The following is a 20,000-nucleotide window of genomic DNA, read 5'->3' as shown; positions in this document are numbered from 1 at the left end:
CAGTACAAAGGGGAATTTAAATATTCATACAATACATATACATACACTACCTGTCAAAGGTTTGGACACACCTACTCATTCAAGGGTTTTTCTTTATTTTTACTATTTTCTACATTTAAGAATAATAGTGAAGACATAAAAACTATGAAATAACACATATGGAATCATGTAGTAACCAAAAAAGTGTTAAACAAATTCTTCAAATAGCCACCCTTTGCCTTGATGACAGCTTTGCACACTCTTGGAATTCTCTCAATCATATTGCTGCTGTGATGGCACACTTTGGTATTTCACCCAATAGATATGGGAGTTTATCAAAATTGGATTTGTTTTAGAAATCGTTGTAGATCTGTGTAATCTGAGGGAAATATGTGTCTCTAATATTGTCATACATTTGGCAGGAGGTTAGGAAGTGCAGCTCAGTTTCCACCTCATTTTGTTGGCAGTGTGCACATGGCCTGTCTTCTCTTGAGAGCCAGGTCTGCCTACGGTGGCCTTTCTCAATAGCAAGACTATGCTCACTGAGTCTCTACATAGTCAAAGCTTTCCTTAATTTTAGGTCAGTCACAGTGGTCAGGTATTCTGCCACTGTGTACTCTCTGTTTAGGGCCAAATAGCATTCTAGATTTTTTGTTAATTCTTCCAATGTGTCAAGTAATGATCTTTATATTTTCTCATGATTTGGTTGGGTCTTTCTCTCGCTCTCTCTCTCTCTCTCTCTCTCTCTCGCTCTCTCGCTCTCATAGTCTAGCTCTCTCTCGCTCTCATAGTCTAGCTCTCTCGCTCTCATAGTCTAGCTCTCTCTCTCTCATAGTCTAGCTCTCTCTCTCTCATAGTCTAGCTCTCTCTCTCTCATAGTCTAGCTCTCTCTCTCTCATAGTCTAGCTCAGCAGCCTTATAGATGGCATCTCATATTCTTGATGATGTGGATGTGGCAGTGTAATAGAGAGAGTGTGAGCACACACACACACACACACACACACACACACACACACACACACACACACACACACACACACACACACACACACACACACACACACACACACACACACACACACACCTGGGGCTAGATCTCATCTCAGAAGTCAAACTGACATGGGACTACCAGAGCATGTTTATCCTGGTGTATCTGAAAGTGTGTGTGTTCATGTGTGGGGTTTTAAACATGTTTACATGTGTGTGTCCATTTTAGTCATACAGGTTCAACACTGGAGTTTCCCAGGGGTGTCAGTGTTCTCTTTAACCCCAGTAAGGTGCCCTGTCCGGGGGCTAATTCCTCCAGCTGCCCTTCCTCTGCCCAGAGTTCTGGGTCTTTGTAGAGGACCAGGGTCCTTGTTCAAAGAGGCCATAGCAGCAGGGATCATGGCTGATGAGAGGCCCTTGTTAGTGGGGTTAAGGAGGTCAGATCACCCCTCCTCCTTCACCCCTGAACTTTCACCCCTGACCCCTTCTCCTCCTAAGCATCCTTTGTTTTTGATCTCAGAGAAGGTCTCCTCTTCATGACTGAACTACAGTAGATGTTAGCATGTAGCTCTTAATGCTAGTCTTTTTCACCAGTAGTACTCCTCTGTGCTAATGTAATAAACTAATAATCGGGTCTTGGTTTGGCCAGACTATGACTGTGTGGTTGACTGGCTTCTTGGGAAAGAGAGGAGAGATTTTATACTCATGGAGGCTGGGCTAGATTAGCCAGCACTATACTGGAGTGGGTTGGGTTAATGTTAGGCTGATCTGATCCTAGATGTGTGCTTTACCTCCAGTGAGAAGGGTTGGGTTGGGCTAAGCCTAGCAGCTGGATCTGATAGATAGGCAGCCGTCTGTCTGTCTGTCTATCAGACCGTATGTATCTCCATTGGTTGTTTTAACTAGCTGATAGTCAAATCCCTTCCTGGTTAAAGATGAACGGCCCTCTAGAGCTGCCTGGCTGTTATCTCTGCACTGGCCAGGGCACACAGGAGCCAAGAGGATTTACTCTGTCTGTCTGTGTGTGTGTTTGTGCGTTTGTGTGTAATCTGCATTCCATGCAAAAAGAGGGCAGAACAGGGTGTGTGTGTGTTGATTTTTTCGGTGTGTCTGTGCAGTTGTTTGTTAGTGATCGGCTTTTCTCACAGCAGGACGATACAACAGTCTGTTTACTGTATGTCAGTTAGCCATTGGGTGTGTGTGTGTGTGTGTGTGTGTGTGTGTGTGTGTGTGTGTGTGTGTGTGTGTGTGTGTGTGTGTGTGTGTGTGTGTGTGTGTGTGTGTGTGTGTGTGTGTGTGTGTGTGTGTGTGTGTGTGTGTGTGCGCGTGCGTGCGTGCGTGCGTGCGTGCGTGCGTGCTCCTGTGTGTGTGTGTGTGTTTGGTATTCATCTGATTTCATTCTGAAAGCTTTGTTATGTTTTCCCCAGGGCAGGAAAGCCTAGAAAGGGTTAAGTTTACTGAAGGCCCTGGGTGACGTTTAACTGAGCCCTTCAAGCCCTTTTACAGAACTGGAGTAAAGTTACTGAGAACAGAGCGATTAAACCCCTACTGAAATACCCAGTGTCATATTATTGACAAGTGTTTTGACCATAGAAATATGATTAATAGAACAGGCTTCTCCATTCAAGTCAGTGATAGCATAATGCGTGGCCATTGCGAGTGAGCCCATAGGAGCGAAGCAGGAAGTAAAACCAGGAAGTGTATCCATCAGTCTGTGCTGTGTTAGTTGAATCATCTCAACTGACATTACAAAAAATACATTCCATTGTATGAGTCACATTGAATGAACATTCTACATTACCATGGAAATTATTGTCTCACAATACCAGGCAGCGTATGAGTTTACCAGTACAATTGCAGGGTAAGAGGTTCCAAGCCCATTATATTAATTATATTTCTATAGTATTGACACCACAAACATATAGCCCAATGATGATTCAATAACGATGTATTGAATTGGTCTTCCTCCTAACTGGTTCCATATGTGTTCTCTCCATGTCAAACTTCTGTTCTGTCAAGCTGACGTCAGGCCATAACCCAGTGGTCTGCCTCTGGTCTTCAGGGTACTACTGTATGTGGAGCACACTGCTCACTATAGAACTGCTGCTGTAGAGCTGAGGACTCCCTCTGCATGTCTCTATGATGCACCTCCATCTGCTGGCCAAAGACAGTATAACAGCCAGGAAGAACATGCTCTCCCAGCCTTCTGAGAACCACTAGACCTGTTGCAATGTGTGGCGTGTGGTGATGACACATGTCTGGTGTTTATGGAGAAGTAGGACTCACTACCATGGAAAACACTGTCCTCATGACTCATGATGTGTCCTTATGACCGATACTGTTTACTGTGGATGATCTAGACAACTTGTGTCAGTAGAGAGTAGATCTACATTGTCTTGAGTATTTCACCGAACTCAGCAGTAGGCCTTAGTTTCTACAGTTGGCATTGAACTGTTCAGACAGGTACATTTAGAATGTGTAGTATAGGGGTGGTTGGTTGTGTGTCTCCTGGTTATCTTATCATTATGACAGCTGTGTTGTGTCCTGTAATCCGCTTCATAAGGATTGTCTGGGTTAATCCTGTTTCATAGTGTGTGTGTGTGTGTGTGTGTGTGTGTGTGTGTGTGTGTGTGTGTGTGTGTGTGTGTGTGTGTGTGTGTGTGTGTGTGTGTGTGTGTGTGTGTGTGTGTGTGTGTGTGTGTGTGTGTGTGTGTGTGTGTGTGTGGCCCTACTGCTGTGCCTCTCTCAGCAGGGTGCTGAGCTGAAGGCTGATGGGAAAATGACCCTCACCAAATCCCCCCTGATTCTTTCTCTCTTCCTCTTTTTCTTCCTCTTTCCTCTCTGTGCCACACTCTCTCCATTTCAGGCACAGGAACACTGACATCCATTGATCCACTCCCTCACAAACTGGGGGCTATCTATCTGTCACACACACACACACACACACACACACACACACACACACACACACACACACACACACACACACACACACACACACACACACACACACACACACACAGTCTCCTACCTTCACAGTCCTCACACCAACACGACTGCATTGATCTTCCTCACAACCTCTCCAGAAACCTCCTCTCTTCATCCACTACGGTCTCACTGCGTGTCAGACACTCTCTCACTACTTTAGAGTCAGTTAGCTACATGGGGTAGCTAGACGTTTCCTCTGTGGTCACTGATACATGGTGAGGCTGTTTCTTCATCCTCCTCTACGTGAGGCTGAAAACAGCCAAGTATATCCACATCGGACTTTGTAAACACATTGTGGGCCTGTTACAATACATTGATCATGGCGGATTTGACGAATATCCACTTTGTCAGATCAGATTTGTTGAATGTGCACCGAACGGTCTGCCTTCCATTGACCCCTTTACTACATCTATGCTGATGGCCTGTAGAATGGTGTAATACTGCCACCTGCCACCAGAGAGCGATAACACAGAGACACAGGGCTACGTTAGTGCTGTTCTCTCATCATCACAGAACACAGTGTGTGGTTGGGGAGTGTGGTTGTTCACACATAGCTTCTAGTGAAAAACCACATTATAACAGGCTTGTCACTTCTCTAAAATCATTTAGAGGTTATGGGTGAGGCTAGAGAGAGAGAGAGAGAGAGAGAGAGAGAGAGAGAGAGAGAGAGAGAGAGAGAGAGAGAGAGAGAGAGAGAGAGAGAGAGAGAGAGAGAGAGAGAGAGAGAGAGAGAGAGAGAGAGAGAGAGAGAGAGAGAGAGAGAGAGAGAGAGAGAGAGAGAAAAAAAAAAAAAAAAAAAAAAGCAAGATTTGTGACCTGTTGCCACAAGAAAAGGGCAACCAGTGAAGAACAAACACCACTGTAAATACAACCCATATTTATGTTTATTTATTTTAACTTGTGTGCTTTAACCATTTGTACATTGTTACAACACTGCATATATATAATATGACATTTGTAATGTCTTTATTGTTTTGAAACTTCTGTATGTGTAATGTTTACTGTTCATTTTTATTGTTTATTTGACTTTTGTATATTACCTACCTCACTTGCTTTGGCAATGTTAACACATGTTTCCCATGCCAATAAAGCCCCTTGAATTGAATTGAATTGAATTGAGAGAGAGAGAGAGAGAGAGAGAGAGAGAGAGAGAGAGAGAGAGGAAGGAAGAGACAGATCGTGAGTTTTAGTGGCCCTTTGCACAATACTGGCCACCATGTTGCTTTTCTCATGACTTATCTCGCTCTCTATCTGTCTGTCTCTCTCCCTCTATTTCTTTTTGTCTTTCTAGTTCTATCTCTCTCTCTCTTGTTCTCTCTCTTTATCTTGTTCTTTCTCTTGTTCTCTCTCTTTCTCTCTGCCTCTCTCTGCCTCTCTCTCTTTCTCCTCCCTTCTCATTCGGTGAAAGGTAGCAAACGACCGAAGGAGGAAATTACTAAAGAAACTACTCATTCACATCCCAGCAATGACAGCCAGAGGAGGGACGGAGAGAGGGAAACCCACAGCTTTAACCCTTAACTGTCCAGCCCAGTCTAACCACAATTACACCCACTCTTTTGGGTTGTTATAATAGATAGATAGCTAGCTAGCGCCGGTATATAACAAGGTGTTCTTACCAGAGAAACTCTTAAATTTAAAACTGGCAATATCAGAGTCTCTGGCGTTGTATTGGTGGACATCTAATATAAGGACACACCTACTCATTCAAGGGTTTTTCTTTATTTGTACTATTTTCTACCTTGTAGAATAATAGTGAAGACATCAACACTATGAAATAACACATATGGAATCATGTAGTAACCAAAAAAGTGTTCAACAAATTTCTGGGCTGGACAGTGAGTAGGTGTGTCTAAACTTTTGGCTGGTACTGTAATGGACCAGACCAAGTTGAGATAATATGACCCTTTTTCTCTGCAGATAGCCAGCCTAACTGATGAAAAGGCCCCCCCTCCAGATGAGTACGAGGGGGGAGTTTAAATACAACTGTCACCAGTTTGTTTTGGCTGCTCTGTAGCTTATTCTTTAGGTGCCAGGTGTCACTATCAGATATTTTGAGGTGCGAGTTAGGAATGTAATATTTCGGTTTATCTTTGGTAAACCTTTAGGGCCATAGTCTGACCAGTCAGGTACCTATCCAATTCACACTCAAGGTCGCGGACTGAAGTTTTTGGTGTAACCACTGAGTTGCCCACTTTGACACTAAAACCAACGGGTCCTTGCACGCTTTACTCTGGAACCAAATAAGATGGTTTCTGTTTTTCCAAGATGCAGAGAAATTTGGTTATCTGAAAGCCATTTAGTGATATTGGATAACTCTACACTAAGGATCTCTTCTACTGAGGCTTTGTTCTTATGGGACACCAGCAGAGCAGAATCATCCACATACAACAACTAATTACGAGAGCAGGATGATTTCATATCATCAATGTACAGCAGGAAGAGAAGAGGGCCGATGATGCTCCCCTGTGGGACCCCACAGCTAATCCCCTTCACACCAGAATGTTTTCCATAAACATTCACCATTTGGTCTCTACCTGTTTAAATAGGATGTAACCCAGTCAATGGCCCTGCTGTTAAAAGTCAGTTAGAAACAATAGGCGTGTCAGTGGATTGGGACTTTCTATAACCAGACTGTAGTTCATCTAAAATATTCTTCTTGCTTGTATATTTCAGCACTTCAGACAGCACACTCAAAATAGATACAGGTCTATAGTTGCCCTTGTCTGCTGTTATTTACTCTTAGTAATATTGCAAAATAGCAGTATTGTGTGCATACGTGTGTGTGTGTGTGTGTGTGTGTGTGTGTGTGTGTGTGTGTGGTATAAACCCCTCAACTGGCTCTGTGTGAGGTAACTGTAGTGTGTGTCTGCTCTCGGTTGGTGATAAAGAGGGCAGATCAAAGCTGTTTTCTCTCCCACTGGAAGCCAAGCTTTTGGATCTGAACATGAGCCTGGCTGTGTTTGCTTAGTGTGTGTGTGTGTGTGTGTGTGTGTGTGTGTGTGTGTGTGTGTGTGTGTGTGTGTGTGTGTGTGTGTGTGTGGTGTGTGTGTGTGTGTGTGTGTGTGTGTGTGTTAGCAGTTTAGATGTGGGGGCAATGTTTCAGTAACACAGGCCAGAACAAGCTTCCACCTTAGCCTCCGGCATTATATATCTCCCTCCCTCCCTCTCTCTTTCTCTCTCTATCTTTCTCTCTTCTTTTTCTAACAGCCAGGGAGAGAGGGAGGAGGGGAGAAGGAGGAGGAGGGTGTCAGCGCCTCACATTTGTTGTGTGTGGAAGAAGAGGCAGCTGACACACACAGTCACCCCCCCCCCCCCCCCCCGCCCGCCCTCCTCCCTCGCTCCTCCCCTCCCCCTCCCTCGCTCCCCTTGGCAGGGCATCCATGCCTCTGTTATCTACCAATGGCTCAGGAATTATAGGTTGAGAGGAGGAGGGGGGAGAACGGAGGGAGAGGGGAGGGGGAAAGGTCATGTGACATCGCAGCAGCTGCTAGGCTAAGAATTTCTGTTTTCACTCAGCGAGAGAAAGAGGAGGGTAGAGCGAGCGAGAGAGAGAGAGGAGATAGGCAGAGTTGTGTGGTGTGCTGCTTCGTAAGATAAGCTCTGAACGGTCTTTGTGAGCGACCGAGTGAGCGTGCGCGAGAGACAGAAAGAAAAGGAGAGAGAGAGAAGCGACGGAGAGGAGGAAGAGAAGATGGTGTGTGTCTTGACTGTGTCTCTGTCTGTGTGCTGGGTTTGGCTGAAGATGCAGCGATGGGAGAACCAGGGAGCTCCAGTCCTTTGTGCAGTAAGGAGCCTCAACATCCGCCACCGCTTTCACTCTGCTACTCTGGAGGGGGGTCGAGACCCGCTGCTAGCCCTGTGTGTGTGTGTGTGTGTGTGTGTGTGTGTGTGTGTGTGTGTGTGTGTGTGTGTGTGTGTGTGTGTGTGTGTGTGTGTGTGTGTGTGTGTGTGTGTGGGAGGGAGGCGTGTGTGTGAAGGAGGTGTGTGTGTGTGTGTGTGTGAAGGAGCGGTGTGTGTGAAGGAGGGGCGTGTGTGAAGGAGGTGTGTGTGTGTGTGTGTGTGTGTGTGTGTGTGTGTGTGTGTGTGTGTGTGTGTGTGTGTGTGTGTGTGTGTGTGTGTGTGTGTGTGAAGGAGCGGTGTGTGTGAAGGAGGGGTGTGTGTGTGTGCTATCAGCATGGCTGTGTTTCTTGAACATGTATGGTGTTTCTCTAGCGGTTGATTACCATCTTATTAGCTCCTGTGAAAAGTTCCTGCTTCACTGATAGAATGCTCTCTCTTTCTTTAAAGCCCTGAGGCTGTGTGTGTGTATCCGTGTGTGTGAAGGTGTGTGTTTGGAAGAAGAGGTGGGTGGAGCAGGGCTTTGCAGTCGTGACGAGGTCACAGCAGTGAGCTGAGCGGTTGCTGTGCCTGGCTGTCGATGTGCGTGTGCGTGCTTGGGTGTGTGCGCCTGGCTGTTGCTGTGTGTGAGTGTGTATGTGGAAAGGGAGCTCATTGTTAATTTCATTATTAATTGTGTTGCTGGGGGTTCACAGGGAGTGCAGGGGGTGAATGGGAGGTTATGAGCAGGGCGGACCCAGAGGTGTTGCCACTCATTTTCTCTCCCGTTACACTCTGTGTCTCTGTGACCCACCAGTTCACTACTCCCCTGCCATCTTCTGTTCCACTCCAGCACTCCCACTGACACACACACACACTCCCTCGCACACTTAAACAACGACAGCCAGGCACACACACATACACACACACACACACACACACACACACACACACACACACACACACACACACACACACACACACACACACACACACACACACACACACACACACACACACACACACACACACACAGCACCCCTGTCCTCTTTCAGGGAGACATGGGGTTTTTAATAGACCTGTCCAGGCTCTGGGGTGGACCTATATATAACTCTACACATCTATTAGTGCTATTGACACTGTATGCTACTGTGAGTGAGTGTGTACTGTCTGTACGTGTGTGTGTGTGTGTGTGTGTGTGTGTGTGTGTGTGTGTGTGTGTGTGTGTGTGTGTGTGTGTGTGTGTGTGTGTGTGTGTGTGTGTGTGTGTGTGTGTGTGTGTGTGTGTGTGTGGTTGTATGAGGGTAGGTATGGTGTGTGTTTTGGCTACATTTGGGTGTAGAATTGTGATATTGATAAGACTGAGTGTGTGTAATGTGTATGTGTGTGTAATCAGATATGGTGTGTGGTAGTAATGTTGTAGTGTGTGCATGTGTGTGTGTAATCTCACTGCATCCCTACAGGCTGCTCTTTACTGTGACCCTACCATGACCTCTGACTCTGGGGACTTGTAGTTAATGGGGCTGTCGACTTGTGATGTGTGTTTGTTTGTGTAAAGAATGTGTGTGTTTATTCCATGTGTTTGCTCATGTATGATGTGTGCATGCTTGTGTGTGTGTGTGTGTTCAGGGCGACGGCATGCCGCTCTCTGGCATTCAGGGATTCCACCGGCCCAGGAGCTGTCATCACAGTGTCCCCTTTCACCCCTTCACTGAGAGAGAGAGAAACAGGGAGGGAGAGAGGGAGAGAGAAACCCTCGATCCCCTATGTCCCCCACAGTGTGCTCGTAAATCTGACACGGAGAAAGACAAGAGAAAAACCTCCACTCACAGTCCAACAGGTCACTCAGCGCAGGGAGGGAGGGAGGGAGGGAGGGAGGGAGGGAGGGAGGGAGGGAGTATCACAGGGTGGCATGGACACCATAATAACATAAGGTGATGTGTAATGGTAATAGGAGTAGCTGTGTCCTGTACATAATGCTAAACTATAGAGCTGCGTCAACTATCCAGTTTACTGATGGTGCTATATCACTATAAACAATATGAAGGCAATGTGGCAATGTAAACTCAGAGTAGATCACATGCTTTTCAGACTGTACACTGGATGTAGGACTATATAAGGCTTTATGATATTTATCTGTGATTCAACAACACACACACTCCCACACACACACACAGGCGTGCAAACACAAATGCACGCGAGCACACACACTCACACTACTGTAGATGGGTGAGTGTGTGTGTGAATCAGACTTGATGATAATAGTGGATTGAAGTGGAAATAGCTTGTAGCTGGTGTTCATCACTGTAGCAATCACCACAATGACCATCATGACGTTAACATGGGGATGCTTAAGGGGATCTGGCACGTGTGTTACCTCTATCAGACTGTTCTCTCATGGTGTGTGTTACCTCTATCAGACTGTTCTCTCATGGTGTGTGTTACCTCTATCAGACTGTTCTCTCATGGTGTGTGTTACCTCTATCAGACTGTTCTCTCGTGGTGTGTGTTACCTCTATCAGACTGTTCTCTCATGGTGTGTGTTACCTCTATCAGACTGTTCTCTCATGGTGTGTGTTACCTCTATCAGACCGTTCTCTCATGGTGTGTGTTACCTCTATCAGACTGTTCTCTCATGGTGTGTGTTACCTCTATCAGACCGTTCTCTCATGGTGTGTGTTACCTCTATCAGACTGTTCTCTCATGGTGTGTGTTACCTCTATCAGACTGTTCTCTCATGGTGTGTGTTACCTCTATCAGACTGTTCTCTCATGGTGTGTGTTACCTCTATCAGACCGTTCTCTCATGGTGTGTGTTACCTCTATCAGACTGTTCTCTCATGGTGTGTGTTACCTCTATCAGACCGTTCTCTCATGGTGTGTGTTACCTCTATCAGACTGTTCTCTCATGGTGTGTGTTACCTCTATCAGACCGTTCTCTCATGGTGTGTGTTACCTCTATCAGACTGTTCTCTCATGGTGTGTGTTACCTCTATCAGACTGTTCTCTCATGGTGTGTGTTACCTCTATCAGACTGTTCTCTCATGGTGTGTGTTACCTCTATCAGACTGTTCTCTCATGGTGTGTGTTACCTCTATCAGACCGTTCTCTCATGGTGTGTGTTACCTCTATCAGACTGTTCTCTCATGGTGTGTGTTACCTCTATCAGACCGTTCTCTCATGGTGTGTGTTACCTCTATCAGACTGTTCTCTCATGGTGTGTGTTACCTCTATCAGACTGTTCTCTCATGGTGTGTGTTACCTCTATCAGACTGTTCTCTCATGGTGTGTGTTACCTCTATCAGACTGTTCTCTCATGGTGTGTGTTACCTCTATCAGACTGTTCTCTCATGGTGTGTGTTTGAAAGGTTTCTATTGGCCCTGTCTCAGTTGGAGCATGTTAAGTAGAGCTGCTGTGTGGGCTGAGGCAGACAGACCGGACCTCTTGAGGTAGGGGTTACACACCCTGTAACCTATAACCTTTAACCCCAGCTCCCCAGCCTAAGCCCAAAGCCCCCCTCCCCCAGCTAGACATACAGACACACAGACATACAGACACACAGACGGCACTGGGCTCTGGCTGACTCTCAGCTCCACTCACTACCGTGTGTGTCTTTGTTTATATATGTGTCTGTGTAACTATGTGTGTGTGTGTGTGTGTGTATGTAAGATCTGGTGTGAGACAGACAGATAGCCCCCAGTGTGTGAGAGAGACTTTCCAGTCCACAGGGCTCAGTGTCACTGGGGGGGAGGGGTTCCATAGTGTCAGCTGTCTGAACCCTCAACTGATAAGTTGACCAATCACAGCATGAGTTAGTCTGACCGACAGACTGACTGACCCATCATCTATATCCGCTTTGTAATTGCTTTATAAATGACATACATCAGTCTATTACGTCTATTAAAACCCTTTCTCTCTCTCCAGGCATGAGCCATGAGCCAAAGTCACCTTCCTTAGGAATGATATCCACGGCAACTCGCACCACGGCGACGGTCAGCCCCCTCACCCCATCGCCCCTTAACGGATCTATCGTAGCCAATGGGAGCCCGGCGGCCCAGTCCGCACACTCCGGATTCGCCGCCGCCCTCCGTAAACTGGCCAAACAGGCCGAGGATCCTCGAGGTAAGGACAACACACATGTGGACAGACAGAGTTATGATTAAGGAGTTTCTTAATGCCAGGTGTATTGTTATCAAGCCTATACAAGGTGTAGAAACGTTGGGTCATTTAACCTTTCTGAACCACCCATCACGGATCCGGGATAATTGTCATCAGAAACGCTGACTAGCATAGCCTAGCCTAGCGCCACAGGTATATAATATAATATAATTTCATGAAATCACAAGTGCAATATTGCAAAACACAGCTTAGCCTTTTGTTAATCCATCTGTCGTCTCAGATTTTGAAATTATGCTTTACAGCGAAAGCAATACAAGCGTTTGTGTAAGTTTATCGATCGCTCAACGAAACAATAAGTACACTTAGCATCAGGTAACTTGGTCACGAAAATCAGAAAAGCAATCAAATTAATCGTTTACCTTTGATGATCTTCGGATGTTTTCACTCACGAGACTCCCAGTTAGACAACAAATGTTCCTTTTGTTCCATAAAGATATTTTTTATATCCAAATACCAAACTAAATACCGTTAGTTTGATGCGTTATGCCCAGGAATCCACCGGAAAGAGCGGTCGCGACAACACCGACAAAAATTCCAAATTATATCCATAATGTCCACAGAAACATGTCAAACGTTTTTTATAATCCATCCTCAGGGTGTTTTTCAAATATCTATTTGATAATATATCAACCGGGACAGTTGGCTATTCACTAGGACCGGGAGTAACAATGGCTGCCTTTCTCTTTTGCGCACAAGTCACTCTGAGAGCCCCCACCTATCCACTTACGCAATGTGGTCATTCACGCTCATTCTTCAAAATAAAAGCCTGAAACTATGTCTAAAGGCTGTTGACACCTTAGGGAAGCCATAGAAAAAGAGGTCTGGTTGATATCCCTTTATATGGGCAATAGGGATGCATAGGAACAGAGAGGTTTCAAGAACAGGGGCACTTCCTGATTGGATTTTCCTCAGGTTTTAGCCTGCAATATCAGTTCTGTTTAACTCACAGACCAAAAAAATACAGTTTTGGAAACTTCAGAGTGTTTTCTATCCTAATCTGACAATTATATGCATATTCTAGTTTCGGGGGCTGAGAAATAGGCAGTTTCAAATGGGTACGTGTTTTTAGCCAAAAACGAAAATATCGCCCCCTAGTCTTAAAGCCATTTTACAACCAGCTCTTGTCAGAAATACCTCTTACCCCTATGAACTAACCATCCCCTCTTCTTACCCCCCTCTCACTCCTTCCTTCCTCCCTGAGGCGCTAAGCTCATTCAAAAACTGTCTGTCCTCCTGGACCCTAACCTCTAACCCCTGACCCCTGTAGCCTAACCCCTCAGAACCCTCCGATGTCTCAGAGGTTCCTCTGCTGGGGCCGTCCGTGTGTGTCGTGTTTAGCTGCTAATAGCAGTGGAGTGATATTCACACTAGATGGAATTATGCAGCCTCCCCTAAGAGAGCAGGACACAGAACAGCCGTTCTAGCTGACCCATTTAAGCTCCAGCTCTCTGTGTGAGTGTGTGTGTGTGTGTGTGTGTGTGTGTGTGTGTGTGTGTGTGTGTGTGTGTGTGTGTGTGTGTGTGTGTGTGTGTGTGTGTGTGTGTGTGTGTGTGTGTGTGTGTGTGTGTGTGTGTGTGTGTGTGTGTGTGTGCACTTGCGTCCATGTGTATGTGTGAATGACATTGCATGTTTGTGTCGCCTCCTCTCCTCACAGGGAGCAAACACACACACACACGCACACGCACACACACACACACACACCACTGTGTTGTTCAGTTTATTGGGCCCTGCTATCCCACTGGTCTAACCTGACTGTGAAGTAGTCATTGTGTGGTGTGGTGAGCAGTTGACAAGGACTGCTTTTAGAATTGGTCGTGGAGGGATCATATGATGCAGCTGTAACACACTGACCCACTCTCCTCTCAGACTCACTCACAGTAGAACATAGGACGTTTCTTACAGTCATTTCTCAATAAACACTGAATCAATAGAATACTTGTCTTTTTCTCACTACCCTTTCGACCTCCTACAGGTTCCTATCAGTCAGACATACAGCTCATGGTTTGATTGTGACTTGTTGATATTTGTTTCTGGTTTGGATATTAGATATTGCTGTGTGCTACAGACAGTTGGATGTTGTTTGTTCAGTTGTTGGTTGTTGTCTGGACAGGGTCAGACTTAGGTCACAGATGGACAGAGCTGCTATTCTCCCGTGTAAACACACACACACACTCACATACACACTATTCTCTCAGGGGCTGTTTGGCTGACTGGCTTTGGGCAGCAGCTCATTGAGGCCTTTCTGGTAGATGGTGTGTGAAACAGTGGCTCTGGTCAACCATGGTGTGTGTGTCTATGAGGTGTAACCTTCCCCAGGACAGAGACTCTGGCTGGCCCACATACACTGGAGCTGATCTTCACTGGCCCCCTAAGACACACACACATACGCTGCTGGGCCCCTCCAGGGGAACGGAGACAGACTGCTGAGAGTCCCCTGAGTAGGGCTGGCAGGGGTCCTGTTTGGGTGTGTGTGTGTCTGTTTGTGTGTGTATATCTGGCTGTCTGCCCCAGCTCCAGTGAGCCCCAGCGGCTCCAGTCATCCGGCCCGGGTCAGGCTCTCTTAATCAGGCTGTGTGTTTGAGAGAGGTCCCCTCCTCCCTGGCTCTCCCTGGCTGCCTGGCTCCCCTGCAGATCACACCAGGGACCAAACACCACTGATTTATTACTCTGAGAAAGAAACAGAGACAGAGCTCACAACCCCAATCTCTCCCTCTCTCTCACACACTCACCCTCTCAATCTCATTCTCTTCCTCCATTGTTTCTCACCTTCCCCTTCTCTCTTCCCCTCTCCCTCTCCGTCTCTCCCTTTCACTCCATTTCTATTTCTCCATTTTTTCTCTCCCTCTCACACACTCCCTCATCTATCTCACTACATCTCTCTCTCACTGTCACTTGCACACAATCTCTTTTCTCACCTCTCTCTCTCTCTCTCTCTCTCTTTCTTGCACACATAGTGTTTGTCTCACTGTCTCATCTCTCTCTCTGTCTCTCTATCAACCAGGTGTGTGTGTGTGTGCATGTGTACATGTGCGTGTGTCTGTTGCTATTTCAACCTAGCTGGGACAGTCGTCAGATAGTCTGAGGGAGGTACAGAAACACACACACGGAGACTATGATTAAACCTAGGCATGTTTTAAAACAGAGCAGAAAAGTCCCTCTGTTATTTTGGGCCTGTCTGTGTGCAGTCTGCCTGGCGTAGGTAGAGACACAGTGTGTGTGAGTCATGCTCCACAGCTCCAGAGGAACAGGCCAGTCATGGGGCCGATGCTGCCCACGTTAGGAGTGCCGTCGCTGGGGTGGGCGGGCTGGAGTGTGGGCTTCCTCCGGAACTCCAGCCACTTTGCTGTCTCCAAAGATATTTATAGACAAGCCCTCATACACAGAAACACTGACGCCGACACTGACACACTGACACACACAAACACACACTCACACAGAAAGCGTCCACAGTGCTTTCCTGGCATGTTGTAGCCTCCTAGCAGTGTGTGTATCCTACTGCACAGTGTGTTCCTGTGTGTCCTACTGCACAGTGTGTTCCTGTGTGTCCTACTGAACAGTGTGTTCCTGTGTGTCCTACTGCACAGTGTGTTCCTGTGTGTCCTACTGCACAGTGTGTTCCTGTGTGTCCTACTGGACAGTGTGTTCCTGTGTGTCCTACTGCACAGTGTGTTCCTGTGTGTCCTACTGCACAGTGTGTTCCTGTGTGTCCTACTGGACAGTGTGTTCCTGTGTGTCCTACTGCACAGTGTGTTCCTGTGTGTCCTACTGGACAGTGTGTTCCTGTGTGTCCTACTGCACAGTGTGTGTTCCTGTGTGTCCTACTGCACAGTGTGTTCCTGTGTGTCCTACTGGACAGTGTGTTCCTGTGTGTCCTACTGCACAGTGTATTCCTGTGTGTCCTACTGGACAGTGTATTCCTGTGTGTCCTACTGCACAGTGTGTTCCTGTGTGTCCTACTGCACAGTGTGTTCCTGTGTGTCCTACTGGACAGTGTGTTCCTGTGTGTCCTACTGCACAGTGTGTTCCTGTGTGTCCTACTGGACAGTGTGTTCCTGTGTGTCCTACTGCACAGTGTGTTCCTGTGTGTCCTACTGGACAGTGTGTTCCTGTGTGTACTGGACAGTCTGTTCCTGTGTGTCCTACTGGACAGTGTGTTCCTGTGTGTCCTACTGCACAGTGTGTTCCTGTGTGTCCTACTGCACAGTGTGTTCCTGTGTGTCCTACTGGACAGTGTGTTCCTGTGTGTACTGGACAGTCTGTTCCTGTGTGTCCTACTGGACAATGTGTTCCTGTGTGTCCTACTGGACAGTCTGTTCCTGTGTGTCCTACTGCACAGTGTGTTCCTTTGTGTCCTACTGCACAGTGTGTTCCTGTGTGTCCCTCTCTGTCCCTCTGTCCGTTGTTACTGTTGTGTATGCGAAGCATGAACCAGTCTCCTAAGCCTAAATGATGTTGTTTGTTTTGTTGTGCTGGTGTCATTGCCACTAGCTAGCTATCACCCTGATTTTAAAACCCTGACACGTCCTCTGTGTTTTCATCTGTATACACGCACACACACACTCGTACACAGTAACACACACATACAGTAACACACACATACATACGCTCACACACACACTCCCGTCTGATGAGTAGCTCTGTGTACTGAGTCTCATGCTGAAGAGGGGAGGTGATGGATAATGAGTATTGCAGAGTAAAGGACACACACCTCGTGTCAGAGAGGCAGGCATGCTAGTATCGGATTAATTAGGCAGATCTAGGCTTAATCTTTTCTCCAGTTTCCTCATACATACACACTGACTGACTGGCTGGCTGACTGGCTGGCTGGCTGACTGGCTGGGCTGAACTCGCTGTAGCATTACACTACCTACCTACAGTACCTAGCTAGACCACCCGAGGAAAAGCGATGGGGAGGGAGGGATGGGAGGAGGATTGGGGGAGGGAGAAAAAGGACAGAGGAAAAAGATTTAGAAGAGAGAGGGTTTATGGAGTGATGGAAGGAGTGGGTAGAGGGATACAGAGAGATTGAATGTGTTACCGTGTGTGTGTGTGTGTGTGTGTGTGTGTGTGTGTGTGTGTGTGTGTGTGTGTGTGTGTGTGTGTGTGTGTGTGTGTGTGTGTGTGTGTGTGTGTGTGTGTGTGTGTGTGTGTGTGTGTGTGTGTGTGTGCGTGTGTTTGGCCGGGGGCTACCCTTGTTTCTGGGAGCCCAGAGCATGCTGGGACAGCAGGGCAGTGTGTCTCTGACCCCTCCATCTGGAGCCTGGAACGCACACACACACACACACCATCTATCCACACCCAGAGTGAGTGTGTGTGTGTGTGTGTGTGTGTGTGTGTGTGTGTGTGTGTGTGTGTGTGTGTGTGTGTGTGTGTGTGTGTGTGTGTGTGTGTGTGTGTGTGTGTGTGTGTGTGTGTGTGTGTGCTCAGAGGTAGAACTCTCCAGGCTCTGTTTGTCCCTGAAACACTCACTCACAAACAAGCTCTCTCTATATATCTCTCTCTATCCAGTATTTTATTCCTCCATATATCTGTGTCTCTTCTTCTAGGTAAACATACTAACAATAGCTCATACACAGTTCACCCAGTTAGACATTCTCCTCCAGAAACTATCCTACTGCTCTCTCTCTCTCCATCTCTCTCAGTCTTACTTCCCCTCTCTGGGAAAATAACACACACCACACTCTTAGAAAAAATGGTTCCAAAATGGTTTTTCGGCTGTCCCCATGTTGAACCCTCTACATGGAAACCGCGAGGGTTCTACCTGGAACCAAAAAGTGTTCTCCCATGGGGACAGCCGACTAACCCTTTTAGGTTCTAGATAGCACCTTTTTTCTAAGGGTGCACACACCCACCCTTGAAACACACACTCCCTGATGCAGATTAGGTGCTTTGTACTGTGTTGCGGTGCGTGGCTCAGGCTGTGTGTGTGTGTGACACGGCTGGTGTGTGTGTGAGGCAGGGTTTGTGTGTGTGGCTGGGGGATGGTATGGCATATGGAGGAAGGGTTGGCTCGGCGCTGCTATGCACACCAGGTGTGAAATGGACTGTTTAATTAAGTGCTGATGTTGTTCTAATGCAGGGAGGGAGGGAGGGAGGGAGGTAGGGGGAGGGAGGGAGGGGGAGGGAGGGAGGGAGGGAGGTAGGGGGAGGGAGGGAGGGAGGCGGTGGAGGGAGGGAGGGGGGAGGGAGGGAGGGAGGTGGGGGGAGGGAGGGAGGTAGGGGGGAGGGAGGGAGGGAGGGAGGGAGGGGGGAGGGAGGGATGGATGGTGGGGGGAAGGGAGGAAGGAGGGAAGGGGAGGAGGTGAAGAACAGCGTGTCGCTAGCTGTCAGGGCTATGTCTGGGGGTTTGTTGGGGGCTGTGGAGGAGAGAGGGAGGTTGGGGCTTTGGATAGGGCCAGGGAGGGTACATGAGATTTGGGGCTTTGGATAGGGCCAGGGAGGGAACATGAGATTTGGGGCTTTGGATAGGGCCAGGGAGGGAACATGAGATTTGGGGCTTTGGATAGGGCCAGGGAGGGAACATGAGATTTGGGGCTTTGGATAGGGCCAGGGAGGGAACATGAGATTTGGGGCTTTGGATAGGGCCAGGGAGGGAACATGAGATTTGGCGCTTTGGATAGGGCCAGGGAGGGAACATGAGATTTGGCGCTTTGGATAGGGCCAGGGAGGGAACAGGAGATTTGGGGCTTTGGATAGGGCCAGGGAGGGAACAGGAGATTTGGGGCTTGAAGGGCACAGTCGGTTGGACTGTAGCTGGCAAGATCAAGGTTGTGGGTTCAATTCTCGCATGGTCACTTTCCCTGAATGTTTGTGTTAAGTCCCCTTGGATAAAAGCAGCAGGTGAACAAGTATATTGTTATGTTTCTTTGATGGGATTAGAGGTGGAAGGATACGGTGCTGGGACAGAGAGAACTTAACCTGGGGCTGTGTGGAGCTTTGTGTGTGCGTGCGTATGTGCGTGCATGTACGTGCGTGCATATGTGCTTTTGGGCATGTGTGATTATGTGTGTACGTGCGTATGCGCCCGTGTATGTGTCTGTGTGTACCTCTCTCCCAGTTAGGGTCAGCTTGGGCGGTCATGCGTGGAGGCAGTCTGGGAGAGAGGGACTGGTAGTGGGGCAGCGATGGAGAGAGAAGCTACACATTAATCACACACACACACGTTTGCCCACACAGACATACACTCAATCACACTCACATACACCACACACACATACAGTGCATTTGGAAAGTATTCAGACCCCTTGACTTTTTCCACATTTTGTTATATTACAGCCTTATTCTAAAATTGATTAAATCATTTTTCCCTCATCAATCTACACACAATACCCCATAATGACAAAAATAAAACATTTTTTTAGATATTTTTGCTAATGTATTAAAAATAAAAAACTGAAATATCACGTCAACATAAGTATTCAGACACTTTACTGGGTACTTTGTTGAAACACCTTTGGCAGCGATTACAGCCTTGAGTCTTCTTGAGTATGACACTACAAGTTTGGCACACCTGTATTTGGAGAGTTTCTCCCATTCTTCTCTGCAGATCCTCTCAAGCTCTGTCAGGTTGGATGGGGAGCGTTGCTGCACAACTATTTTCAATCCTGTCTCGGAGCTCTACAGACAATTCCTTCAACCTCATGGCTTGTTTTTTTGCTCTGACATGCACTGTAAAGTGTGGGACCTTATATAGACAGGTGTGTGCCTTTCCAAATCATGTCCAATCAATTGAATTTACCACAGGTGGACTCCAATCAAGTTGTAGAAACATCTCAAGGATGATCAATGGAAACAGGATACACCTGATCTCAATTTAGAGTCTCATAACAAAGGGTCTGAATACTTATGTAAAGAAGGTATTTCTGTTAATAAATGTGCAAACATTTCTTAAAACCTGTTTTCGCTTTGTCATTATGGGGTATAATGTGTAGATTGATCAGGAAACATTTTTATTTAATTCATTTTAGAATAAGGCTGTAACGTAAAAAATGTGTAAAAAGTCTGAATCCTTTCTGAATGCGCTGTACACACACACAAGCAGGGACAGACAC

The 20,000-nt window shown here is 47.0% G+C and overlaps 1 protein-coding gene across 2 annotated transcripts in view; it reads left to right on the top strand.

Annotated features, from left to right (window-relative positions):
* Positions 1-20,000, top strand: part of gse1b (Gse1 coiled-coil protein b) — a 418,460-nt gene that overhangs the window by 344,301 nt on the left and 54,159 nt on the right. For both annotated transcript variants that reach the window (XM_071401917.1, XM_071401916.1), the window contains exon 3: positions 11,695-11,892. In XM_071401917.1, coding sequence (XP_071258018.1) covers positions 11,695-11,892 — 198 coding nt within the window. The remainder of the gene's footprint in view (positions 1-11,694; positions 11,893-20,000) is intronic.

This window comes from Salvelinus alpinus, chromosome 5 (assembly GCF_045679555.1).
Source record: "Salvelinus alpinus chromosome 5, SLU_Salpinus.1, whole genome shotgun sequence".
Classification (NCBI taxonomy): domain Eukaryota; kingdom Metazoa; phylum Chordata; class Actinopteri; order Salmoniformes; family Salmonidae; genus Salvelinus; species Salvelinus alpinus.
This window is presented reverse-complemented; position numbering and strand designations above follow the sequence as displayed.